Source organism: Erpetoichthys calabaricus, chromosome 4 (genome assembly GCF_900747795.2).
Source record: "Erpetoichthys calabaricus chromosome 4, fErpCal1.3, whole genome shotgun sequence".
Taxonomy (NCBI): domain Eukaryota; kingdom Metazoa; phylum Chordata; class Cladistia; order Polypteriformes; family Polypteridae; genus Erpetoichthys; species Erpetoichthys calabaricus.
The window spans coordinates 321,787,612-321,815,431 of record NC_041397.2 but is presented as its reverse complement, the minus strand read 5'-3'; the positions used below and the strand labels follow the sequence as shown (position 1 = coordinate 321,815,431).

Here is a 27,820-nt window from a genome sequence, read left to right as displayed (position 1 = left end):
GACAAAACTTTGATTCTTTTGCAGTCATGAAGGCCCAGAAGGGATGGAGCTGCTTTGTGTTCCTTCTACTCCACACGACACACGTTGCCTGGACACGTATGTGTTTGTATCATTTGTTGTTCTTATTTCATGCAAGTTGTTGTCTTTAAACAGAACTTAATTTTGTTTGCTAGTGGGTTTTATTGTAATTCTTACTTGAATATTTCTATTTTCACCTTAAATCTTAACCCTAACTGTAAATTACGACAGATGTGTTTGTGTCAGATCTGACCATCAACCAATTTAATGTAAAGAGTGAAGTTGAGGATTGTTGATTTAGTAGAAAATCAAGAACTAGAAGTGAACTTCACCTCTGTTTGGGACTGAATCAGCCTTTATGTCACACAAACATTGACAGGATTTGTCTTTATTGACTCAGATGGACCAACTAAACAAGTCTTGACACTCACTGCATTTTTTTCTGATTTATTTTCAGAGAGGTTTCAAGTTGTTGCACCATCTTCAGCTGTTCTTGTTTTTGCTGGTGAAGATGTCACCCTACCTGCCTCACTCTCACCAGCTATCAGTGCTCAGGGGTTTGAAGTGAGGTGGTTTCGAGATGCTTTCTACTCTCCAGTACTTTTATACCAAGACTTCCACATTAGACCTGAGCGTCAGATCCAGGCCTATAATGGAAGGACTGAACTTTTCCCAGAAGAGCTCCTGAATGGAAACGTGTCTCTGAGACTCCAGGATGTCCATGTTTTTGATGGTGGCCTCTACACATGTTTTGTGGACTCTGGACCGTGGAATGAGGAAGTTCACATCACTCTGAATGTTGAAGGTGATTTTCTTTGTTTCTCTTGTTACTCCATGTCCCCTCTAGTGGCCATGACATGATTCAGTAATATAGAGAAGCCATTTAGCATTTTTATGTTTGCTATTCTTGAGACTTTGACAATCCACAGACACATAACTGTTCTCATGTCCTGATGGCCCTCTAGCCAGTTGTCAAATTTCCTCATGTGAAATTTCAGCCAGTGTTGTTTCGTTGGCTTAAGCTCCTTGGTGTTAACCCTGGGTTGGAATCCTATGTAAATACGGTGTGAAAAGATAACAGCGAAACAGAAAAAGGTTTGGGTAGCCACCTCTTATACTTGAAACAAAGATTAAAAATTAAGCAATCAAAGGTATTTACATACTGAGTTCAAAACAGAACTCAATAATTGTTAACAAGATAGCATTTTTATAGCCGGTTTGGAGAAAGTGTCATCATTGTAATCTGAATTTTAAATCGCATATTAATAAAATCACTAGGACAGCATTTTTTCACCTAAGGAACATAGCAAAAGTTAGACCTCTTATATCATCGAAAGATGCAGAGAAATTAGTTCATGCGTTTGTCTTTAGTCGACTAGATTACTGTAATGCACTCCTCTCAGGACTACCCAAAAAAGACATCAATCGTTTGCAGTTAGTGCAGAATGCAGCTGCTAGAATCCTTACCAGGATAAGAAAATCCGAACACATTTCTCCAGTTTTGATGTCACTACACTGGTTACCTGTGTCATTCAGAATTGACTTTAAAATTCTGCTTATGGTTTTTAAAGCTTTAAATAATCTCGCCCCGTCTTATATATCGGAATGTCTGACACCTTATATTCCAAATCGCAACCTCAGATCCTCAACTGAGTGTCTCCTTAGAATTCCAAGAGCAAAACTTAAAAGAAGTGGTGAGGCGGCCTTCTGCTGTTATGCACCTAAAATCTGGAATAGCCTGCCAGTAGGAATTCGCCAGGCTAATACAGTGGAGCACTTTAAAAAACTACTGAAAACACATTACTTTAACATGGCCTTCTCATAACTTCACTGTAATTTAATCCTGATACTCTGTATATCCAATTCATTATAATAACTATTCATTCAAAATCTGTACTAACCCCTACTCTCTCTTCTGTTTCCTTTTCCGGTGTCCTATTGGTGGTGGCTTGTGCCACCACCATCTACCCAAAGCACCATGATGTTCCAACAATGATGGATGGGTTAAAAGCCAGAAGTCTGTATAACCATCAGCATCAAGTGACTCCGTGAGAACCCTAACTACAAAGAGGACTATTTCATTTATGTTAGGTAGAATGCCCAAAGGGGACTGGGCGGTCTCGTGGCCTGGAACCCCTACAGATTTTATTTTTTTCTCCAGCCTTCTGGAGTTTTTTTTTGTTTTTTCTGTCCACCCTGGCCATCGGACCTTACTCCTTCTTATGTTAACTAAGGTTGTCTTATTTTAATTTCTTATTTGTCTTTTATTCTTATTTTCTTCATTATGTAAAGCACTTTGAGCTACTTTTTGTATGAAAATGTGCTATATAAATAAATGTTGTTGTATCATTGGGGCCGGAACTGGAAGTGTTGTTGGAAGGCTCAGGTGGGATTTCCTTTGGTTGGTCTGCAGGGGAAAGAGAGAAAGGGTTAATGAATACTGCCACCCCCTAATCTGTCAAGTAATTACTATCTTTCTGGCCTGTTGGCTGCCTCCTATTTGAATGTGTGTGACAACAGTTAAGCTCAGTCAGACTTGGGGTGATGTGTAAGGATCCACTTTACAGTGTTAAGCCTGAATAACTCTCAAGATGGTGTTCTGCTGCCATCTTTGTGGATGAAATAACACCATGCTGCAAAATATCAAGAATATTTCTGTGTATTCTGCCACATTATAATAACATGATGCTAACTAATCAATATTCATGAGTGGGGTGGAGACTTCAATGAAAGACACAATTGCACATAAATGAAAAGGCATAAAGGCAGCTTTAGAACAAACTTAAAATAAACCTTTGCTTGATTCGGGTGACAGTGATGACAATGTGAATTCTTCATCAGACTTTGCTACAGACAACGAAACCAAGTGGGATTGCAAATCCAGTCATTATGGCATTGCTATATCATCAGTGCTGCCACTGGCCTTCTTGACAATTTCTATATCTCACGTGAACTGCTTGCGATTTTACTTCAAAGGAAAACTGATGCATACGGCGCTGTACAACCAAATTGCCATGAAATGCCTGGTGACTCTGGTCAAGAGAATGTGTGAAGCTGCATTGTATGGTATTGCTCACAACTGCCAATGTCATAGCAGGGGAAATATGGGAGTCACAAAGCCTTGTGCTGTGGTAGGCTACAGTAGCATAGATAGATAGATAGATAGATAGATAGATAGATAGATAGATAGATAGATAGATAGATAGATAGATAGATAGATAGATAGATAGATAGATAGATAGATAGAAAGATAGATAGATAGATAGATAGATAGATAGATAGATAGATAGATAGATAGATAGATGAAAGGCACTATATTTTAGATAGATAGATAGATAGATAGATAGATAGATAGATAGATAGATAGATAGATAGATAGATAGATAGATAGATAGATAGATAGATAGATAGATAGATAGATAGATAGATACTTTATTAATCCCAAGGGGAAATTCACATTCTTCAGCAGCAGCATACTGATACAATAAACAATATTAAATTAAAGATTGATAATAATGCAGGTAAAAAACAGACAATAACTTTGTATAATGTTAAATGTTAAAGTTTACCACCCGGGGTGGAATTGAAGAGTCGCATAGTTTGGGGGAGGAACGATCTCCTCAATCTGTCAGTGGAGCAGGACAGTGACAGCAGTCTGTCACTGAAGCTGCTCTTCTGTCTGGAGATGATCCTGTTCAGTGGATGCAGTGGATTCTCCATAATTGATAGGAGCCTGCTGTACGCCCGTTGCTCTGCCACAGATGTCAAACTGTCCAGCTCCATGCCAATGTCAAACTGTCCAGCTCCATGCCAGATAATCAATGGTGTCAATCATGCAGGTCAGAAATTTACAATTCACTCTTTCATATGCAAGCTAGAGAAAAAATCTTTTGAAATCTGCTTGAACTGGGCTTAAAGGTGTGGAGACTATTTCAAAACATGTCACATGAAGGATGTGTACTACATCTGTGTATTGCAGCAATGGACACTCAACAAGCCTTTTTACACATTTCTCTTACATATAAGAACAATTTTTGTTATTGAAAAAAATTCAGTACTTTTGTTTTTATCAGAGCTAAACATAACACAAATGATGAATTTATTTTTTGATTATTTACTGTTTACTGTTGTTGTTTAAAAATATTTTTTATATTATGTTTTAATTCTGTTTCTTTTGTTCTCCTTTGGATTTTCTGGTTTTGACCCCTGGCTCTCATTTTTAATCATAAACTACTTTGCTTAGTTTTGTAAATTTGAGGTTTTGCTCTTTTATGTCTAGTATCTCTCCTGAGCCTCATATTCCTCATCCAGAATGCTTTTTCTGTTTTTTAAATCAGTGTGGACTAATCTTTGACTCCGTCCCAAGGTTTCTGATTCTAATTCTGAAACTACAAGCGTTTCTTGACACATTCCTGCTGAATGATTTGTTGTCTGAAAGCCCTCAGTGTTGGTGTGTCACAGAGAGGATATGGACATTATTTATAATGGCACTCAGTTTTGTCTTCATTCTTTCCTCCTCTATGGCCTCCAGGGGGGTCCAGTGTACATCCTATAACTGAGTGTGCCATTTTAATTAGCTTGCTGATTTGGTGGTCCTCTTTTGAAGTGATGTAACTGACCCAGCACACCACACTGGCCATCAAAGAGTTATAGAAGACTAATAGACTCACTGGTTGGAATAAAATGTCCACCTTCATTCCCAATCACCATGTAGATAAATACCTGTGAAAACTACATATACCATAGGTTTGATTTGGTGTTTTATAATATGACTTCTGCATCGTATTGTAGTTAATTTAGCTAATGGCTTTTTAAATCTGTATATCAAATACTCAGTACAACCCAGCCACAGGGGGTGCACAAACCAGTGTGTTTCTTCGTGCTGGTCCCAAACCCAGATAAATGGGGATGGTTACGTCAGGAAGGGCATCCGGTGTAAAATTTTGCCAAATCATTATGCGGACAACAATTCAAATTTCCATACCAGATTGGTCGAGCCCCGGGTTAACAACGACTGCCAGCAGTATTGTTAGCCAACAGGGTGCTGGCGGAAATTAGGCTACTACTGGCAGAAGAAGAAGGAGAAGAAGAAAAGGGGGAGATGTGTCTGGAGGCAGGAGGAGAGGAGGAAAATAAAGAGAGTGGAACTGAGGATAGGGACTTTGAATGTTGGCAGTATGACTGGTAAGGGGAGAGAGTTAGCAGATACGATGGAGAGAAGGAAGGTTGATATATTGTGTGTGAAGAGACTAAATGGAAGGGGAGTAAGGCCAGGTGGATTGGAGGTGGATTCAAATTGTTCTATCATGGTGTGGATGGGAAGAGAAATGGAGTAGGAGTTATTCTGAAGAAACAGCACGTCAAGAATGTTTTGGAGGTGAAAAGAGTGTCAGACAGAGTAATGATTATGAAGCTGGAAATTGGAGGTGTGATGATGAATGTCGTTAGTGCATATGCCCCACAAGTTGAGTGTGCAATGGGTGAGAAAGAAAATTTTTGGAGTGAGTTGGATGAAGTGATGAACAGTGTACCCAAGGGACAGAAAGTGGTGATTGGAGCAGATTTCAGTGGACATGCTGGTGAAGGGAACACTGGAGATGAGGAAGTGATGGGTATGTATGGTGTCAAGGAGAGGAATGAAGTAGGTCAGAGGACAGTGGATTTTGCCAGAAGGATGGGCATGGCTGTGGTGAATATGTATTTTAAGAAGAGGGAGGAACATAGGGTTACGTACAAGAGTGGAGGAAGATGCACACAGGTAGATTACATCCTATGCAGAAGAGTTGATCTGAAGGAGATTAAAGACTGCAAAGTGGTGGCAGGGTAAAGTGTAGTTAAGCAGCATAGGATGGTGGTCTGTAGGATAACGTTGGAGATCAAGAAGAGGAAGAGAGTGAGGGCAGAGCCAAGGATCAAATGGTGGAAGTTGAAAAAGGAAGACTGCAAGGTTGAGTTTAGGGAGAAGGTGAATCAGGCACTGGGTGGCAGTGAAGAGTTACCAGACAGCTGGGAAACAACAGCAGATGTAGTAAGGGTGACAGCAAGAAGGGTGCTTGTAGTGACATCTGGACAGAGGAAAGAGGAAAAGGAAACCTCGTAGTGGAATGAGGAAATACAAGAGAGTATACAGAGGAAGAGGATGGCAAAAAAGAAGTGGGATAGTCAGAGAGATGCAGGAAGTAGACAAGAGTACAAGGAGATAAGGCGCAAGGTGAAGAGAGAGGTGGTGAAGGATAAAGAAAAGGCGTATGATGAGTTGTATGAGAGGATGGACACTAAGGAGGGAGAAAAGGACCAGTGGGGTACAGAGAGGGGCCAAGCTGGGAAAGATGTGCAGCAGGTTAGGGTGATAAAGGATAAAGATGGAAAGCGAGGAGAGTGTGTTAAGCAGATGGAACGAGTACTTTGAGAGGCTGATGAATGAAGAGAACGAGAGAGAGAAGAGGTTGGATGATGTGGAGATAGTGAATCAGGAAGTGCAACGGATTAGCAAGGAGGAAGTAAGGACAGCTATGAAGAGGATGAAAAATGGAAAGGCAGTTGGTCCAGATGACATACCTGTGGAAGCATGGAGGTGTTTAGGAGAGATGACAGTGGAGTTTTTAATGGAATCTTGGATAGTGAGAAGATGCCTGAGGAGTGGAGAAGAAGTGTACTGGTGCCAATATTTAAGAATAAGGGGGATGTGCAGGACTGTAGTAACTACAGGGGGATAAAATTGATGAGCCACAGCATGAAGTTATGGGAAAGAGTAGTCGAAGCTCAGTTAAGAAGGGAGGTGATGATTAGTGAGCAGCAGGATGGTTTCATGCCAAGAAAGTGCACCACAGATGCAATGTTTGCTCTGAGGATGTTGATGGAGAAGTTTAGAGAAGGCCAGAAGGAGTTGCATTGCGTATTTGTGGACCTGGAGAAAGCATATGACAGGGTGATTCGAGAGGAACTGTGGTATTGTATGAGGAAGTTGGGAGTGGCAGAGAAGTACGTAAGAGTTGTACAGGATATGCACAAGGGAAGTGTACAAGGTCTGCTATAGGAGTGATGGAGGCATTCAAGGTGGAGGTGGGATTACATCAGGGATCAGCTCTGAGCCCTTTCTTATTTGCAATGTTGATGGACAGGTTGACAGACGAGATTAGACAGGAGTCCTCGTGGACTATGATGTTTGCTGATGACATTGTGATCTGTAGCGATAGTAGGGAGCAGGCTGAGGAGACCCTGGAGAGGTGGAGATATGAGAGGAGAGGAATGAAGGTCAGTAGGAACAAGACAGAATACATGTGTGTAAATAAGAGGGAGGTCAGTGGAATGGTGATGATGCAAGGAGTAGAGTTGGCGAAGGTGGATGAGTTTAAATACTTGGGATCAACAGTACAGAGTATTGGGGATTGTGGAAGAGAAGTGAAGAAGAGAGTGCAGGCAGGGTGGAATGGGTGGAGAAGAGTGTCAGGAGTGATTAGTGACATTTCGGGTATCAGCAAGAGTGAAAGGGAAGGTCTACAGGACGGTAGTGAGACCAGCTATATTGTATGGGCTGGAGACAATGGTACTGACCAGAAAGCAGGAGACAGAGCTGGAGGTGGCAGAGTTAAAGATGCTAAGATTTGCATTGGGTGTGACAAGGATGGACAGGTTTAGAAATTAGTACATTTGAGGGTCAGCTCAAGTTGGACGGTTGGGAGACAAAGCCAGAGAGGCGAGATTGCATTGATTTGGACATGTGCAGAGGAGAGATGCTGGGTATATTGAGAGAAGAATGCTAAGGATAGAGCTGCCAGGGAAGAGGAAAAGAGGAAGACCTAAGAGAAGGTTTATGGATGTGGTGAGAGAGGACATGCAGGTGATGGGTGTAACAGAACAAGATGACGAGGACAGAAAGATATGGAAAAAGATGATCTGCTGTGGTGACCCCTAATGGGAGCAGCCAAAAGAAGAAGAAGAAGAAGAAAGAAGATCAAATACTCAGTACAAAATCAATGTAGCCTCTTATACTTTCTTGAGATAATATGAGAAGCCTGCACATAATTACAAATGTTGAGGACAAATACCCAAGGTCTCACATTTGAACAGTGTAAGCTATCATTCAAAGAGTGGGCCCTGGGAGTCTTCTGCTGTAGATTTGTATGTGACAGTAATGAATCTTTCCGTTCTTTTGTCACATAATCACCAGACAGTACAGGGTTCAGGGCAGGCACGATCACGAGTGGAATATCTTCATGTATTCTGAACTGTTATCACTATGGGTCTTAGACTTTTTTGATGTCATTACTATTTCAAAAATGAAAAATGATGCTTTCTTGAGGGCATATAATGTCCATAGGGGCATATGAGAACATATAATTAAGTACAGTAATATGGCCAGGGGTACATTTTGCACAATGCAAATATTTACCACACAGTTTACACAGATGCTTTATGCATTCACTCTGTCAGTGATAGTCCTCCACATCATCTCTTCATCATTGGCAGCTGCCCCTGCTGTGTTGGTTGTGTTTAATCAGATATGCTGATAATCTTCATGCTCTGCCACCATCACCTCTGCTCTGTTGACATGAAGGCTGTCCCCTCTGTTTCTATTCTTGTAGTCCTTAGTTGATTAACTGATCAATGCTCGACTCATAAGGGCTGGTAAATATTGCAGTGAAAGTACGTTAATTCTGGATCAATGTATCTGGGATTGCCTGAGCCATCTAAAATCCAGTGTTCTGGAACCGGCTAACCTGCCTGGTGTGAAGTCAGAGTAAAGTAAGTCGGGATTCGTTTTGAGATCCAGCATTACCTGCTCTTTCTTTCTGGAAAAGACTCCTTGGACACAAGCAAACAAGAACAATCAGTAGAACACACAGAAGCATAAGTAAGAGATTGTATTTTATAAGAGTCATTTTGAAGGATACTTAATATACAAATACACATGAAGATGATGACAAGGATGAGTCCCTTCATGCCTAGATGCACAGCTGATTAAAAGTTTCTTCAGTCTGCTGTGGATTTAATCTGCCAATTTTGTTGACAATCTTCTCTCTGTCTGTGCAGCATGGATATTGAACTTTACGGCGTCTCCACACATGGATTTAACAACAACTAGACAAATAACTCATAATCTTTAAAGCACTGCCATGTTTAATGTTCTTTTCTTGAGCTGATGCCCCTGCTAATCGGTACTGACCATTGGCTGATAAATTAGGTTGTTTTTTTAACATTGTTTTTTAATAGTTTTAAGTGTTTGAATGCTCATTAATTTAATATGGTTGGTCTGTGATGCTCCATGTTTGATGACAGATAGTTGGTGAGTTTTACTTTTATTGTAGTTTAACAGAGAAGTTTCACTTACGGCTCAATATGGCTGGTCTGAACATTTATTAAAGCAATCATCTCCATCACCATATGGCCACTTTCATCTCATTGTGGAATTAGTTCAGAAATAAAACAACAACAAGGACATTTATTTTTAAAGTTGTTTAGTTTTTAATTCTATTGTTGTTTAAAATGTTCTATAGTATTGGGAAAGACCGCGTTTTTTTCAAGCGAGATGGCCTGCATCCGAACAGCTTCGGCGCCCGGGTCCTCTCCGAAAACATATCCAAGGTAATTCGTTTATCTTGACTATCTATCTCTGCTTTTAACCCCTTCCGAAATGCCACTCCTGTGTTTGGTCATGATAATTGTTTAAAAAAATCTTCCATAAAAGTGCGCAACATAAATACTGTAATAACCAATCTTAATGCACATAGAAAATCTAGGCAATACGGCATAAACGCCAATAATTTAATTAAAGTTACTACTTTAGATGAACAATGTATTAAAACTGTAAAAACAGATCATAGATTAAACAAAAAATACACACAGAGCGGCGCTAATAAAAATAACTTAATTCCGGTTCCCTATATCAATAACGCACATAGTATTCATCTCTGCTCCTCCGAAACATTGAATATGGCACTATTAAATATTAGAGCTTTAACTAACAAGACGTTTTTTATCAACGACATTATTAGTGAAAAAAAAATAGATTTTATTGCACTAAGTGAAACGTGGCTTAGCTCAGATGGCGCAGCTGTTTTAATCGAATCTGCGCCTCCGGATTACAGTTTTACTCGTGCTGATCGCCAAGGAAAGAGAGGTGGAGGGCTAGCAAACATTTACTCAAGCAGGTTAAAATGTAAAGATGTCAGTTTTGGTAAGTTCAAGTCTTTCGAGTATCTCGCCATTATTATTCAGGGAGATTCTCACGTTCTAGTATTATCCGTGTATAGACCTCCAAAATTCAACGTGTCTTTCTTTGAGGAATTCTCTGACTTGATGTCAATCTTAATTACGAACTATGACGCACTCTTAATAGTCGGCGACTTTAATTTTCATATAGATAATCAATGTGACCAGAAAGTAAAAGAATTTATGAACCTCCTGGACTCTTTTGATTTGAGACAGCTCGTTAATCAGCCTACACATAAAGCAGGTCATACGTTAGACTTAGTAATTACTAAAGGACTAAAAGTTGATATAAAGCAGGTCATTGATACGGGTCTTTCAGACCATTTTCTTCTACTTTTTAATATAGAAATAATGATAGAAAACACTCATGAGAAGCATATTGTTAAAAAACGCTTCTTTGACTCATCAGCAACTTTAAAACTTACAAACATTCTAACCAATCAGTCCGTTTATAGTGCCAACTATAATAGCGAGGAGAATGTAAATAGTAAGGTGGAAAGATTTAATACTAAAGTGAGGGCTGCTGTTGACATAGTTGCACCTGAAAAGACAGTTAAAAAATCTTCTAGCATTGTTATACCTTGGAAGACCCAAAGAGTGTCTGATTTAAAGAGAACATGCCGTAGAGCTGAGCGTAAATGGAGGAAGACTAAACTAACTATTGACTATGAGATATTAAAAGTTAAAATAACAGAATACAATAACACAGTCCGTCTTGAGAGGCGCTGCTATTTCTCTAAGATTATAAATAACAATGCTAGTAATCCCAGAGTCTTATTTTCGACAATTGATCATCTGTTAAACCAGGTAACTCAAAGGAATGCCTCCTAAGTACTTCCAGTAAAACCTGTGAGGCTATCGCTGTATTTTTCAATCAAAAAATTAATGATATTAGAAATAACATAGTATATCTCCCCAACACTAAGGATCCCCCGAAACCCCAGTACTCCATAATAAATAAATTAGAGTCTTTCACTAGGATAGAATTACCTGATTTACATAAAATAATTTCTCAAATGAAACCATCCACCTGTGCCCTTGACCCAATACCAACAAATTTTTTCAAAGAAGTATCGGGTGTGCTTATTGATAATGTTCTTGACATAGTAAATTCGTCATTAGATACGGGGGTCTTCCCAGACTGTCTTAAGACTGCTGTAGTTAAACCCCTACTTAAGAAAAATAATCTCGACCCCTCTGCTCTTGAAAATTATAGACCCATCTCTAACCTGCCTTTCTTAAGTAAAATTCTAGAGAACGCAGTCATTATGCAGTTAAATGAGCACCTCAATAAACATGCTATTCTTGATAAATTTCAGTCAGGTTTTAGAACAAATCACAGCACAGAAACTGCACTCGTTAAAGTAGTAAATGACTTGTGGGGAAATGCAGACAGAGGCCATTTATCTGTTCTCATCCTCTTAGATCTGAGTGCCGCATTTGACACCATTGATCATAATATTCTTAAGAATCGCCTTAGTCAATGGGTGGGCCTCTCTGGCAGTGTCATAAATTGTTTTGAATCCTACCTGGCAGGGAGAAAATTCTTTGTTAGTTGTGGTAATTATAACTCAAAGACACATGATATTCTATATGGTGTTCCACAAGGCTCTATCCTGGGTCCGCTGCTCTTCTCCATCTACATGCTTCCATTAGGTCAGATTATCTCGGGACATAACGTGAGCTACCACAGCTATGCTGATGACACACAGCTGTATTTATCAATAGCACCTGATGACCCCAAATCTCTTGATTCGCTAACACAATGTCTAACCTGTATCTCAGAATGGATGAATAGTAACTTTCTCAAATTAAATAAAGAAAAAACCGAAATCTTAGTGATTGGCAATAATGGATACAATGAAGCTATTAGAAATAAACTGGATGCATTAGGATTAAAAGTCAAATCGGAGGTAAAAAGCTTAGGGGTAACCGTTGATTGTAATCTGAATTTTAAATCGCATAGTAATAAAATCACTAGGACAGCATTTTTTCACCTAAGGAACATAGCAAAAGTTAGACCTCTTATATCATCGAAAGATGCAGAGAAATTAGTTCATGCGTTTGTCTTTAGTCGGCTAGATTACTGTAATGCACTCCTCTCAGGACTCCCCAAAAAAGACATCAATCGTTTGCAGTTAGTGCAGAATGCAGCTGCTAGAATCCTTACCAGGAAAAGAAAATCCGAACACATTTCTCCAGTTTTGATGTCACTACACTGGTTACCTGTGTCATTCAGAATTGACTTTAAAATTCTGCTTATGGTTTATAAAGCTTTAAATAATCTCGCCCCGTCTTATATATCGGAATGTCTGACACCTTATATTCCAAATCGCAACCTCAGATCCTCAACTGAGTGTCTCCTTAGAATTCCAAGAGCAAAACTTAAAAGAAGTGGTGAGGCGGCCTTCTGCTGTTATGCACCTAAAATCTGGAATAGCCTGCCAGTAGGAATTCGCCAGGCTAATACAGTGGAGCACTTTAAAAAACTACTGAAAACACATTACTTTAACATGGCCTTCTCATAACTTCACTGTAATTTAATCCTGACACTCTGTATATCCAATTCATTATAATAACTATTCATTCAAAATTTGTACTAACCCCTACTCTCTCTTCTGTTTCCTTTTCCGGTGTCCTATTGGTGGTGGCTTGTGCCACCACCATCTACCCAAAGCACCATGATGTTCCAACAATGATGGATGGATTAAAAGCCAGAAGTCTGTATAACCATCAGCATCAAGTGACTCCGTGAGAACCCTAACTACAAAGAGGACTATTTCATTTATGTTAGGTAGAATGCCCAAAGGGGACTGGGCGGTCTCGTGGCCTGGAACCCCTACAGATTTTATTTTTTTCTCCAGCTTTCTGGAGTTTTTTTTTGTTTTTTCTGTCCACCCTGGCCATCGGACCTTACTCCTTATTATGTTAACTAAGGTTGTCTTATTTTAATTTCTTTTTTGTCTTTTATTCTTCTTTTCTTCATTATGTAAAGCACTTTGAGCTACTTTTTGTATGAAAATGTGCTATATAAATAAATGTTGTTGTTGTTGTTAGCCAGCATAAAAGGAAAAGGCCATCTCACCACTTCTTTTATGTTTAGTTCTTGGAATAAAACGAAGACCAGAGTTGGAGGATCGAAGATTATAGCTGGAGATATAAGGGGAAAAGCAGTCTATATTATTAGAAGGAGCAAAAATGATTAACTAAGAGATAGTTATGAAATAATTTTCAAAGGACATGGGTAGGCAATGTAAGCACTGGTGAGATGTGCTTAGATTTTCTTTTACCGATTAAGGTTCTTGCTGATGCATTTTGAACTTGTAGTTTTTCATTTCTGTCTTCTTTAGATAGTGTTGTAAGGAATGCATCACAGTAATCTAGACAGTTAAAAACAAATTGTAAATCAATTTGTCAGCACCTTGTGATGTTATATTAGATCTAACTTTTGCAATATTACATTAATAATATAATGCAGTTTTAGCAGTTTAGCTAATATATGAGTTTAAATCCATAGCAACAACTCAGTTCTTTATGTTTGGCTTGATTTGAAAAGTCATAAGACCCTCACTTTTTCATTTCTTTCAACAATTAAAATTAATGTTTATTCCTTGTTAGCTTAAGGAAATTACTATTCATCCCTCTTATCAGAATCAGAATTCACTTGATTGGCCAGGTACACTAATGTGTACTAGGCATTTGTCTTGATGGTATTGGTGCAACATACAAGGACAACACTGAATACAAAAGATAAATAAAAGAAGATGAAATAGAAAATGATAAAATATGATACAGCATATTGCGGTGGGCTGGCACCCTGCCCGGGGTTTGTTTCCTGCCTTGCGCCCTGTGTTGGCTAGGACTGGCTCCAGCAGACCCCCGTGACCCTGTAGTTAGGATATAGCGGGTTGGATAATGGATGGATGGATGGATGATACACCATAAAAGAACAATACAAAAAATTAAGAGATGGTAGGATTATAATATTCAGGCAGACTAATGTGCAGGTCTACATAGATACTGAGAAGAAGCTCAGACCTGATTAGTCAGAATAACGGCACGTGTTTAGGTGATGAGTTGTTTTAGCTTTCACTGCACAAAGATGATTGCTGGAGGGAAGTCTTTGAAACAGGTGATGCCCTGGGTGAATCAGATCAGCAATTATCTGTACGGCCCACTTCCTTACCCTGGACTTATACAGGATTTGAATGGCTGGTCAGTTACAGCCTATGATCTTCTCACAGATTCTGATGATGAGGTGCAGATTGGGCTGAAGCATGTGAAAAAAATCATTTTAGCGAATGTGAAGTGGTGGCAAGGAAAAACGTTCTGTTTGTTGGCTTAAGCAGTGGCATAAACAACAAAAGGAAGTTGATGGAGTAATACAGAGTGGCGGAGAAACTAGAAAGTTCAAGTTCAGAAAGTCACACAGTGCCCAAAATAAAAAAAAAAAGTGGTCAGATATCAAAGTCACCATGAAAAGGCAAATCACAGAGTCATATGGAAGCATATTAGGGTACAGAGAAAAAAAAAGTAGTAAGTAGTAATAGTAATAGTAACAGTAATCTCAAAATTTCCACTTTAATGTTATAGTTTATTTTGTCATTAAAGTAGAATGTTGTAAATTTCATCTTAAAATCAATGTTTAATTTACTAGAGTTTCTCAGATCCCATCGTAACTAAAGTAGCACATTAAATGCTTTGCATTCTGTGTGTTATATGTGTGTGAATCACTACGAGCTTCTTAAACAGTCTTTCTCTTTTGCAGACAGGAGTGTGCAACAACAACAACAACATTTATTTCTATAGCACATTTTCATACAAAAAGTAGCTCAAAGTGCTTTACATAATGAAGAGAAGAAAAATAAAAGACAAAATAAGAAATTAAAATAAGACAACATTAGTTAACATAGAAAGGAGTAAGGTCCGATGGCCAGGGTGGACAGAAAAAAAAAAAAAAACTCCAGAAGGCTGGAGAAAAAAATAAAATCTGTAGGAGGTCCAGGCCACGAGACCGCCCAGTCCCCTCTGGGCATTCTATCTAACATAAATGAAATAGTCCTCTTTGTAGTTAGGGTTCTCACGGAGTCACTTGATGCTGATGGTCATACAGACTTCTGGCTTTTAATCCATCCATCATTTTTGAAACATCATGGTGCTTTGGGTAGATGGTGGTGGTGCAAGCCACCACCAACAGGACACCGGAAAAGGAAACAGAAGAGAGAGTAGGGGTTAGTACAGATTTTGAATGAATAGTTATTATAATGAATTGGATATACAGAGTATCAGGATTAAATTACAGTGAAGTTATGAGAAGGCCATGTTACAGTAATGTGTTTTCAGCAGTTTTTTAAAGTGCTCCACTGTATTAGCCTGGCGAATTCCTACTGGCATTTTAGGTGCCTAACAGCAGAAGGCCGCCTGCCTCACCACTTCTTTTAAGTTTTGCTCTTGGAATTCTAAGGAGACACTCAGTTGAGGATCTGAGGTTACGATTTGGAATATAAGGTGTCAGACATTCCGATATATAGGCCGGGGCAATTGATCTCCACACAGAATACATTACATTCATGATTTTACAGCTCTCTGAACATTTTAGAATACTAAGATGTATACTTGATATCATTTTCATAATGAAATGCATTAAAGCATGCATTAAACATGGGGGCATGGTGGCACAGTGGTAGCAATGAGCTAACGCCCCATCGAGGGATTGTTCTTCCCTCCCCCATCCAGTGATTGTTCGTGACCTCCTGTAAGATGCTTGCTGGGCCTTTTGTGACACTCAATGAAATAATTTATTTCACCAGTACTGTGTCCGTCAAACTAACCCTCAATTCCTGTCCTTCCATTGTCTTTCTCCATGTAACCAATCGTCACACAATAAGCTCTGTAATAGATGTCAAACCAGCTGTAAGCTTAGAATGCCGATTCTTCAAAACTTTTAAGGAACTTTGAAAAATCTTCATAGTACATGTTTAATTATTCCAGCCATCTGTCCATCCAGGGTCGCGCCAGTCCCAGCAAGAATACAGCATGAGGCAGGAACAACCGCTGGATGGGGCACCAGCTCATACCTACTGCTGCGCCACTGTGCCCCCACATGTTTAATTATCAACAGTATACATTATTTAAATGAAGCTAACAATTTATCTGTATAATGTAATATGCATACTTTAATTACATTTAATCTTAAAAATGATATCAAGTATACATCCTAGTCTTCCAATAGCTCACAGCTCCAAGAGGAAAGCTCTTGGAAATCTAAATCGACTTAGAAGCCAGTCATCATCATTTGTAAATATGCGCTTTCTTCTGTTAAATTGAATTGAATTCCTTTATTGTTACTGTATGGTACAATAAGATTCAATATGCAAATCTTCCATAAACTTATTTTCCTATAACATGATAAAATAACATTAACAATAACATTAATAATAATATAATAAAATATACAATATGAAAGCATAAGTACAATATACATGTACATATAGCGCAGATAGTGCAAATGGTTCGTGGCTCAGGTTGTGCAAAATTACAGTTGCAGTGCAAGTTTATAGTGAGGTCATTATAATTCTAAGTGGTCAGCCCTCCATTTCCATCAGCTTTACAGAGGACCAGCAGACCAGACTGGAGTGCACATCTGACAAGTGGGGCACCACACCAGACGTGACCTGGAGGGACATGAATGGAGTGGATGTGACGGCTGAGTCCAGTGTCACTGAAGAGAGGGACAATAACAGATTTCTCAGAGTCAGCAGCTTCATCTCCATCAAGCAGGAGTTCAACGTGTTCTCCTGTCTCATGACAAGTAAAATGCCAAAGCCTGACTGGCATGCAGGCCTTACAGTCTACGGTGAGTACTCTGAGTTTATGGCCTTCTCATCTCACTAACTCTGAACTGCTGTGACTTCCAGAAGGTTGTTTTCTCAACTATATTTCATTACTGAGGCTGAAAAGCAACTCCAAACTGAACCCCAATATGACTGATGGTCTGTTGTGTGTTTGAGTGAGTGGGCCTTGTGAGGAACTGCTGCTTCATCCAGGACTCTGTCCTGCCTTGGGTCCAGTGCTGCTGGGGTTGGCTTTAGGCCACCATGACTCTGAAATTAATTAAGTGGGTTTGAGAATGAATGACTGACTGACTTTGAAGAATAAAACCAATTTCTAAACAGTTTACACTGGTGCTCAAAAAATAGAGTTAAAATCAAATCAAATTGTATTTATCACATACAAATGATACCTATGGAACAATATGGAGTGAAAGACCTAGTTGCTCAACTCCAGCGACTGTGCTTTAAAGAAGAAAAAAGGGGGCAATAACAGTAATATAATAACAGACTACTTTTTAAAAATATTAATAAAATCATTGTTAAATATCACCAATACTAATCGCTGGAGACTTTAACCATGTGACGCTGGACAAAACATTGCCTGCATTCTCCCAGTATGTGGACTGTAACACCCGGGGAAATAAGACTATTGATTTACTGTATGCAAACGTTAAAGACGCATACAGCGCCACCCCGCTGCCTGCGCTTGGGAAAGGAGATCATAACCTGGTTCAGCTTCAGCCTCACTATAAACCAAAAGTTAGAGTCCTACCTACAACCACACGATCATTCAGGAAGTGGACCCCGGAGGCTGAGAATACTCTGAGAGAACTTTTTGGAACTACAGACTGGGATATCCTGCAGGGATCTCATAATGAGAACATTGAGGAAGTTGTTGACTGCACTACTGACTACATCAACTTCTGTATGGACATTGTAGTTCCAGTAAGAACAGTACGCTGCTATGCTAACAACAAGCCATGGATTACAAGTGACATCAAGGGCCTTTTGAATCAGAAGAAAAGGGCTTTTAAAGACGGTGATCAGCATGAGCTCAAGCGTGTGCAGAAGGAACTCCGAGTCCAACTCAGGGCGGCGAAGGAGCAGTACAGGAGAAAGCTGGAGCAGAAGTTGCAGAATAACAGCATGAAGGAAGTGTGGGATGGGATGAAGATCATCACTGGCTGCAGCTCGAAGCGGGGTACCACCATTGAGAGAGACGTGAAGAGAGCAAACCAAATGAATAACTTTTTTAACAGGTTTGACCACCCTAACCCACTCTCACTCTCACCTCGGAGTACTGCACCCTCCACACATCCTTCTGCTGATACCAGCATAGGAAAAACATCCCCACCCATAATAACAACAGCGCAAGTGAGCAGAGAGCTGAGGAGACTTCGTGCCAGCAAAGCAGCGGGTCCAGATGGAGTATCGCCACGACTGCTGAAGGTCTGTGCATCGGAGCTGGGGGGTCCTCTACAGCGCATCTTCAACCTGAGCCTGGAACAGGGGAGAGTCCCGAGGCTTTGGAAAACATCTTGTATCACCCCAGTCCCAAAGGTATCACGTCCTAGTGAGCTGAATGACTTTCGGCCTGTTGCTCTGACATCACATGTGATGAAGACCATGGAGAGGCTGCTGCTTCACCACCTTAGGCCACAGGTTCAACACGCCCTTGACCCTCTGCAGTTTGCATATCAGGAGAAGGTGGGAGCGGAAGATGCCATCATCTATATGCTACACCGATCCCTCTCTCACTTGGACAGAGGCAGTGGTGCTGTAAGAATTATGTTTCTAGACTTCTCTAGCGCCTTCAACACAATCCAACCTCTGCTCCTTAGGGACAAGCTGACAGAGATGGGATTAGATTCATACCTAGTGGCATGGATCGTGGACTATCTTAAAGACAGACCTCAGTATGTGCGTCTTGGGAACTGCACGTCTGACATTGTGGTCAGCAACACAGGAGCGCCACAAGGGACTGTACTTTCTCCGGTCCTGTTCAGCCTATATACATCGGACTTCCAATACAACTCGGAGTCCTGCCATGTGCAAAAGTTCGCTGATGACACTGCTATCGTGGGCTGTATCAGGAATGGGCTGGAGGAGGAGTATAGGGACCTAATCAATGACTTTGTTAAATGGTCCGACTCAAACCACCTACACCTGAACACCAGCAAAACCAAGGAGCTGGTGGTGGATTTTAGGAGGCCCAGACCCCTCATAGACCCAGTGATCATCAAAGGTGACTGTGTGCAGATGGTGCAGACCTATAAATATCTGGGAGTGCAGCTGGATGATAAATTAGACTGGACTGCCAATACTGATGCGCTGTGCAAGAAAGGACAAAGCCGGTTATACTTCCTTAGAAGGCTGGCTTCCTTCAACATCTGCAATAAGATGCTGCAGATGTTCTATCAAACAGTTGTGGCGAGCGCCCTCTTCTACGCAGTGGTGTGCTGGGGAGGCAGCATTAAGAGGAAAGACGCCTCACGCCTGGACAAACTGGTGAGGAAGGCAGGCTCTATTGTTGGCATGGAGCTGGACAGTTTAACATCTGTGGCAGAGCGAAGGGCGCTCAGCAGGCTCCTATCAATTATGGAGAATCCACTGCATCCACTAAATAATGTCATCTCCAGACAGAAGAGCAGCTTCAGCGACAGACTGCTGTCACTGTCCTGCTCCACAGACAGATTGAGGAGATCGTTCCTCCCCCAAACTATGCGACTCTTTAATTCCACCAGGGGGGGTAAACGTTAATATTTAACATTATACATAGTTATTGTCTGTTTTTTTCACCTGTATTATTATCATTCTTTAATTTAATGTTATTTATTGTATCAGTATGCTGCTGCTGAAGAATCTGAATTTCCCATCGGGATTAATAAAGTATCTATCTATCTATCTATCTATCTATCCATTATATTATTATAAATAAACAAATAAATAAATACATAAATATGGTGGTTCTATTCAATAAAGGTGCGCACAAAAAGGCGACCTTCAAAAGGGCGACCTCAATTGGGCGCGGAGAATAAAAGCACACATAAATAAAAGCGATCTTCAAAAGGACGACCTCAATTGAGCGCCGAATAAAGGCGTGCGTAAATAAAGGAGCGCTTCAAAAGGATGACCTTCGGAGCGAATTAAATTAATTGTCCTTGATTATGCTAATAGACCGCATCTCGAATATCTACGTGGCATTGCACATAATCTACAGCTTCAAGTGTAACTTGCTTTCACCTTTTTATACAGTCAGTCATTGCCTTAATCTAATTTTCTGTAATTTTGAAAACAACGAAATATAGAGAGCTTTAGAAATAGTTCGTTAGAAGTTCATGCATTAATTAATTGGATGTTTTAATATTCTTGCTTTCACCTTTTTATACGTTCAATCATTGCCTTTATCTAATACATTTTCTGTAATTTTGTTGTGTTTGCCTTTATTCGCTGCGCCCAATTGACGTCACCCTTTTGAAAGACTCCTTTATTTATGCGCGCAGTTATTCGGCGCTCAATTGAGGTCATCCTTTTGAAGATCGCTTTTATTTATGTGCGCTTTTATTCGCCGCGCCCAATTGAGGTCGCCCTTTTGAAGGTCGCCTTTATGTGCGCGCCCTTATTGACGGATACCAAATATGGATGGGTGGACTGTATTCAGAAGCTCCTCCTCAGTCTTTCTGATTGGACTTTAGGCAGCAGTTCCATTTACCTGACCTCAGTACAGCGAAGAGTCCATTGTTGGGTATCGTTGATAGTTTTCTTAGTCCAGGTCTGTTTTGTCTTGGTAGAGTATTATATTACTCTGCTTTGTGTGTGGAAAGTTGTATTGTTGTCTGCATATTGATCTGGCAAAATTTTACACCGGATGCCCTTCCTGACGTAACCCTCCCCATTTATTTGGGCTTGGGACCTGCATGAAGAAGCACACTGGTTTGTGCATCCCCTGTGGCTCTGTACTATTTAAATGTTCTGTCTGAAGAGCGAGACAGTCTGGCAGACATGGAAGAGCGAGAGATAATGAGGCTTGGAGGAAGCTGGTGTTCAAACTCGATTTTAAAAAGAAATACAAATGGGTAACTCCAGTCAGAGATAGCTGAGCTGAGAATATGAAGAAAAAAACACAGGCTGGAGATTTAAGTAAGAGAATACTGGAGGAAGATGACACACTATTACCACTGCCAGCTCCATCTCAAGGATGTCAGTAGTTTAAGGTGCTTGGTTCTAATTTATTATCTCTGTCTGCTTCTTCCAGTCACCACACTGTAACTTTCCATAATTTTGAAAGCTGGAGATGAGGCAGAGTGGTGGCTCTGTGACTCAAGATCTGTGCTCGTATCTGGAAAGTTGCTGGTTCAAATTCTGTTACTGCCAGAAGAGGTTCTACTCCATTGGACCCTTGAGCAAGGCCATTAACTTGAAAACTGCACCAGGGGCACTGCACAATGGCTGAATCTGTGTTCTAACCTTCAAATGTGATGCCATAAGATATTTTCCCCCTCTGGAATTAATAAAGTATAGCAAATAAAAAAAAAAGTTTTCCATCTACCTTATTTACTAGCCTGTCTGTCCATTGTGTTGCACTATCATTAGAAGAATATTTGGACCTTTATAACCATATTGGAATAGGCAGTCCTGACAAGGATGCCAAGATGACATGCACTGTGTTCTTCTGTCGCTAATCGCCATGGTTCACTAATTAGGAGTTCTTCAAACACGTCTCAAGATTGCATGCTTATATTAAATCACTTTGTCTATGCCACTTTCAGAAATAAATAAACCTACAGGATTTGTGTGTAATTCTACCCTTTCAAATGAAGTCCAGCTGGGCACTTTACCTCATTGCTGGTCTCCCTCTGCAGCAGCCATTCATGTTGCATTTGCGCAGATAGTGATTGGGGTGGGTGCTCAGGGTGCCTCTCCAGACACATTTGCCTCTGTAGCCGCTTCATGTGATGTTCCAGCATTACGAGATGGAACTCTAAATGTTTTCTATTAAAAAGCCTAGTGCTTGCTCTCTCTGTCTCTCCTCTGATAGAAGCAGCAGTGCTGTACACGTGGAGAAGACGGATTGTGACACGCTGTTGATTCTGGCTTTCCCTGTCTGTTTTATTTTAGCTAATTTAATCTTCTTATCATTTAGTTTACCTCTAGAAAAACGAGACAGGTATTTTTCAAGTCAAAGTTATTTTTTTACAATCATGAGATATGTTCATTTGCCAATATAAATTGTGTTCTTAAGTGAAACATTTTTTATACGTTTGGCATAATACTGGGTCCGTTCTTTTTAAAACACCATCCATGGGGCCTTGGTCCAAGTGTGATAACAAAAACCTTAAAATTTACTGAAAATATTTACTTTAAAGTGGCAAAGATGTGACATCATTGGCACAACAATATTTATGCCAGTTATGCACAGAATACTTTGTCCAAGACTGTGGATGTCCTAAGAAAAGACCTTGATGTGCTTTTCATTTTTGTTGTCTGGTTAGCACATTGACTGCTCCACCATCTGTTACCTGGATGCTGCAGTATAAGTCTATGCATACTGTATATGATAAATAAAGAACTCAATCAAAACGTGTAAAAATGTAAAGAAATGTATTAGAAAACAATAGCTTTATTACTCACAGCAACTCTGTCAAAAATATAAAGAATTTTCACCAGCAATACGATTAAGAGTCTCCATTGGGATGAGAGTCTATGAAGGATGACACCTCGCAGATTGCTGGCTTAGAAGCATATGAGCCATAAATGTAATATGTTTCTTTGTGCGGTTTATGCTTGTTGCACAAAACACACTTAGCAGTCGGTGACTGTTTGCATTCAGTGGGAGTCACAATGTCCCTGAAGTGGCTGTGCTGACAGTTATGACAAGTCACACGCCTTGTAACGAAGAAACAACTTTGGAACAGTGCCAGAGCCTACAATTTTCACATTCACTATCACAATCACTGCCATTATCATCAAAATACTCACCTTACAATAAATCTAGTTGTTTGAAAACCTCAACAGCTTTGACCAGATAGGGCTGGGTGGTCTCGTGGCCTTGGAACCCCTGCAGATTTTTTTTTTTTTTTTTAGCCATCTGGAGTTTTCTTTGTTTTTTCTGTCCCCCCTGGCCATCGGACCTTACTCTTACTCTGTGTTAATTGATGTTGTCTAATTTTTCTTACTTTGTCTTTTATTTTTATTTTCTTCATCATGTAAAGCACTTTGAGCTACATTATTTGTATGAAAATGTGCTATAGAAATAAATGTTGTTGTTGTTGCTATGACTTATCACAACAGCATGACTATGGACTTTCTATTTATAACATTATTTTCTGCAATTGTTGCCAAAAAAAAAAAACCACTGTAGTGGGTATCTGACACATTACTGTGTCTATAGTAGCTATATACTGAGGTATGAGTTCTCTTGTATGTTGCGTCTTGACTGAGTTAACTTATACTTCACGTTCAATGTGTTTAAGGTCTTTTTCTTTTAGTATTTGGGCTATGATCCTTTTCAAGCATTTTGAGATATTTTATGCAGTATTCTGATCTTCTGGTTTTTCCTGATATTTGACCTTTATTTTGTTTCCTGATCCTTTCCTTCACTTTCCTTGAGGTCTACCATATTTTTTTCATTCTCTGTCAGAAGAGTTAGCAATGAATTGTTGTCTATTAGCAAACTAAATACTGCATAGGTGAGTAGCTTTTAACTAGGTTGGCACAGCAGCGCTTCTATCACAAGTCTAGCATCCTGGATTTGAATCACCTGCCTGGTTATCCCTCATGTGCAGTTTGAATGCTGTACTTGACTTACGTTTGGTTTCTTTCCACATCCCCATTGATGATTCAAACTCAGTGTGATTTGAAGTGTAGGCCTACTGCAGATGGGTATGTGCAAGTGAGAGTTAAATGACAACTTATCTAAATCATGTAAAGGATCTTAATTTTAGCCAGAACTGAACAAGCTCAAAGCCAAACGGAGACGGTATCTATCAAACAAGCATAAGGTAGTACCCATAACTAAATGGGCTCTTGCACACACAAAACTGAATATAAAACATTAAATATACTGTTTTAAAATAAATAAATAATGAAAGTTTACAAATTCAAAAATATCTTAACCTACCATTGCGTGCAGCTATGAGTGCTGCTAAAGTGACCCCATTGTTGCACCATCGGTTAAATTAAGAATTCTGGGTTTGACTTTTGTTGCAACTCTGACTTTCATGAATACATTTTTTTTTATAATATATTTTATTAATTTTTATTGTAATCATTCCATACAAACAGATCAATTTATAACCAAACAAATTAAAGACAAATCAAACCCCACCCCTGAGAAGGAGAGCTTAGCTAAAGGAGAATTGCTTAGGGCTTTTTAATAAGACAACATTAAGCAAAGGAAAGGGAGAAATAAATATCTATGTAAATAAGAGATGGAGAAGGGAGTTAAATGTGGTAATAGTTATTTCTCTTATTTCAAAATAATATTGATCAGATCCTGCCAGGTTTTTAAAAAAATTTGTACAGATCCTCTAACTGAGAATTTGATTTTTTCCAATTTCAAATAATATAAAACATCGGTTTCCCACTGACTTATAAGAGGAGAGTTAGGATTCTTCCAATTTAACAGAATAAGTCTGCGTGCCAAAAGTGTAGTGAATGCAATCACAGTTTGCTTGTCCTTCTCCACTTCAAGTCCGTCTGGAAGGACACCAAACACAGCTGTTAATGGGTTAGGAGGGATTGTGACCCCAAGGCTGTCTGAAAGGCACTTAAAAATTTTGGTCCAAAATGATGTTAGTTTGGTGCAGGCCCAGAACATGTGACCCAGTGAGGCAGGAGCTTGGTTGCAGCGTTCGCAGGTTGGATCTTGCCCTGGAAACATTTTGGACAGTTTTAAGCGAGATAGATGAGCTTGATACATAATTTTTAGTTGAACAATTCTATGCTTTGCGCATATGGAGCTCGAGTGAATTCTCTGCTTTGCTACCTTCCACTCCTTTTCTGATATATTGATTAAGAGATCTTCCTCCCAATGTCCTCTTGGATGTTTGAAATGTAGGGACTCCAATAGGATTTTATATAATGCGGAAATGGTGTTTAATTCCTCGAAATTGAGCAGTATTTTTTCCAGCATTGTGGAGAGTGTGAGGTGGGGAAAATCGGGTAATTTCTGTTTAACAAAATTTCTAATTTGAAGATAGTGAAAGAAATGTGTAGCTGGGATGTTGAATTTTGAACATAATTATTCAAAAGATGCAAATATGTTGTCTATATAAAGATCTCTGAGCATTTTAATCCCAAAACTTTTCTAGGTATTAAAAACTGGATATGTTTGCGAGGGTTGGAAGAGGTGGTTCTCTTGCAGAGGTGCCACCGATAAAAGATTTTCCATCTTAAAACTGTCTAATTTGGTTCAATATTCTAAGTGAGTAAAGCACAATTGGGTTATTAGTATATTTGCGATAACTTGCATTTATTGGAGCGCAGAGCAGGGAGTATAAAGAAGTACTACAGGATTTTACTTCTATTGCGGACCAAGCCTGTGTATGTTCATTTATTTGTGTCCAGGTTTTTATGGCTTGTATGTTTGCTGCCCAGTAATAAAACTGAAAATTAGGTAAAGCCATGCCACCTTCTGCCTGAGGTCTTTGTAGGGTTGCTCTTCAGATACGTGGGTGTTTTGAGTTCCAAATGAATGAGGTTATTGTTGAATCTAATTGCTTAAAAAATGATTTATTGATATATATTGGAATGTTTTGAAATAAAAAAAGAAGTTTAGGAAGGATATTAATCTTAACAACGTTAATTCTTCCGGCTAGAGTGAGATGAAGGGTTGACCATCTATCCAGGTCTTGCTTAATTTTTTCCATACAGACGACAAAATTTTGTTGATAAAGAACTTTATGTTTACTTGTGATATTTACCCCTAGGTATTTAAACTGATCTGCTATGGTAAAAGGTAGGGTGTCCAATCTGATATTATATGCTTGTGAATTCACTGGAAAGAGTATACTTTTATTCAGATTAATTTTAAGACCAGATATCTTTTTAAATTCTGTTAGTGCTGTTAGAACTGCAGGGACAGTGTTTTCTGGGTCTGATATGTATAAAACCATATCATCTGCATATAGAGAAATTTTCTGTTCCAGTCCTTCTCTGACAATCCCCTTTATCTGATAAGAATTTCGGCAGTGAACCGCCAGTGGTTCAATGGTGATTGCAAACAGCAGTGGTGAAAAGGGACATCCTTGTCTGGTGCCACGTTCTAGCTTAAAGTAGTCTGAGCAAATGTTATTAATACAAACTGAGGCTTCTTTATTGGTATACAGTAGTTTGATCCATGCACAAATATTCGGGCCAAACCCAAATTTCTCCAATTCAGTGAAAAGGTAGTTCCATTCAATCATATCAAATGCTTTTTCTGCGTCTAATGATAGTAATATCTCTGGGGTGTTTGATTTTGCTGGTGAATATATAACATTAAACAAGCGTCGGAGATTGGAAGATAGATGTCGGCCTTTAATAAATCCAGTTTGATCCTGTGATATTACCGAGGGCAGCACTTTCTCCATCCTTCTAGCTAGAATTTTTGAGAGTATCTTAACATCATTATTCAGGAGTGAAATTGGTCTGTATGATGCACATTGTAACAAGTCCTTATTTTGTTTAGGAAAGACGGTGATTAGTGCTTGTCGAAATGTTTGAGGTAGTATTTGGTTGTCTCTAGCTTCTGTAAATGTTTCCAATAAGAGGGGAGCTAGCTGAGTGGAGAATTTCTTATAAAATTCTACAGGGTAACCATCAGGGCCTGCTGCTTTCCCGCTCTGAAGTGACTTTATAGCATCTAGTAATTCTGTTAGTGTCAGAGGTTTATCCAGTTCCTCAGCACTTAAAGTATCTATTTGTAGTGTCTGTAATGTATCCAGAAATGCATTAGATTGTGTGTTGTCTTCTTTGAGCCCAGTAGAATATAAGGATTTATAATAATCTCTAAATGTGTGCATTATATTTTTATGGTCTATAATTTCTTCTCCATTCGTGTTGGTGATTACTGGTATTGCATTGCGAACTTCTTGCTTGTGAATTTGTTGAGCTAAAAGCTTATTAGCTTTTTCTCCGTGTTCATAGTAATGATGTCTAGACTTATAAATAAGTTGTTCAGTTTCTTTAGTTGTTAAGATGTTAAGTTCTGTATGCAGGGCCTGCCTTTTCCTGTGGAGAGCTTCGCTTGGACGCCTGGCTTGTTCTTCATCTATTCTAGTAATTTCGCTTCTTAGCTCTGATATTTTCTTGGTTTCTAATTTATTTCTGTGGGAAAGATATGAAATAATCTGTCCTCTTAAGAAGGCCTTTAGAGTTTCCCAGAGTGTTCCTGCGGAGACTTCTGTGGGCGTATTTGTCTCTAGGAAGAAGCTGATTTGTTTGGATATAAATTCTGTGCAGTTCTCGTCTGCCAGTAGAAGAGGGTTAAGGCGCCATCTGCGAGGTGAGTGTGAGGGGCTTATTGATTTTAGCTCCAAGACTAGAGGTGCATGGTCGGAGATAACAATTGTGTCGTATTTGCATGATTTAATTGTAGACAAGAAATTATTATCTATAAAAAAATAATCAATTCTTGAGTAGCTATAATGCATTGGTGAGTAGAACAAATATGTTCTTGAGTTTGGGTTAAGAAACCACCAGGGGTCTGATAAGTTGTGATCATTTAAAAGCTGTGTAATTGTCTTTGCAGTATTAGATGTCGTCCCCCCTGACAC

At 39.4% G+C, this 27,820-nt stretch overlaps 2 protein-coding genes across 2 annotated transcripts in view; both read left to right on the top strand.

Moving 5' to 3' along the window:
• LOC114643526 (NACHT, LRR and PYD domains-containing protein 3-like) overlaps nt 1-27,820 on the top strand; it is a 2,412,635-nt gene that overhangs the window by 717,416 nt on the left and 1,667,399 nt on the right. The gene's annotated exons all lie outside the window — the stretch shown is intronic.
• The window catches only part of LOC114643532 (butyrophilin-like protein 2), a 678,491-nt gene that overhangs the window by 14,638 nt on the left and 636,033 nt on the right, over nt 1-27,820 (top strand). Inside the window, exons 2-3 of the mRNA XM_051925839.1 lie at nt 25-96; nt 476-823. Coding sequence (XP_051781799.1) covers nt 27-96; nt 476-823 — 418 coding nt within the window. The 5' untranslated portion in view covers nt 25-26. The remainder of the gene's footprint in view (nt 1-24; nt 97-475; nt 824-27,820) is intronic.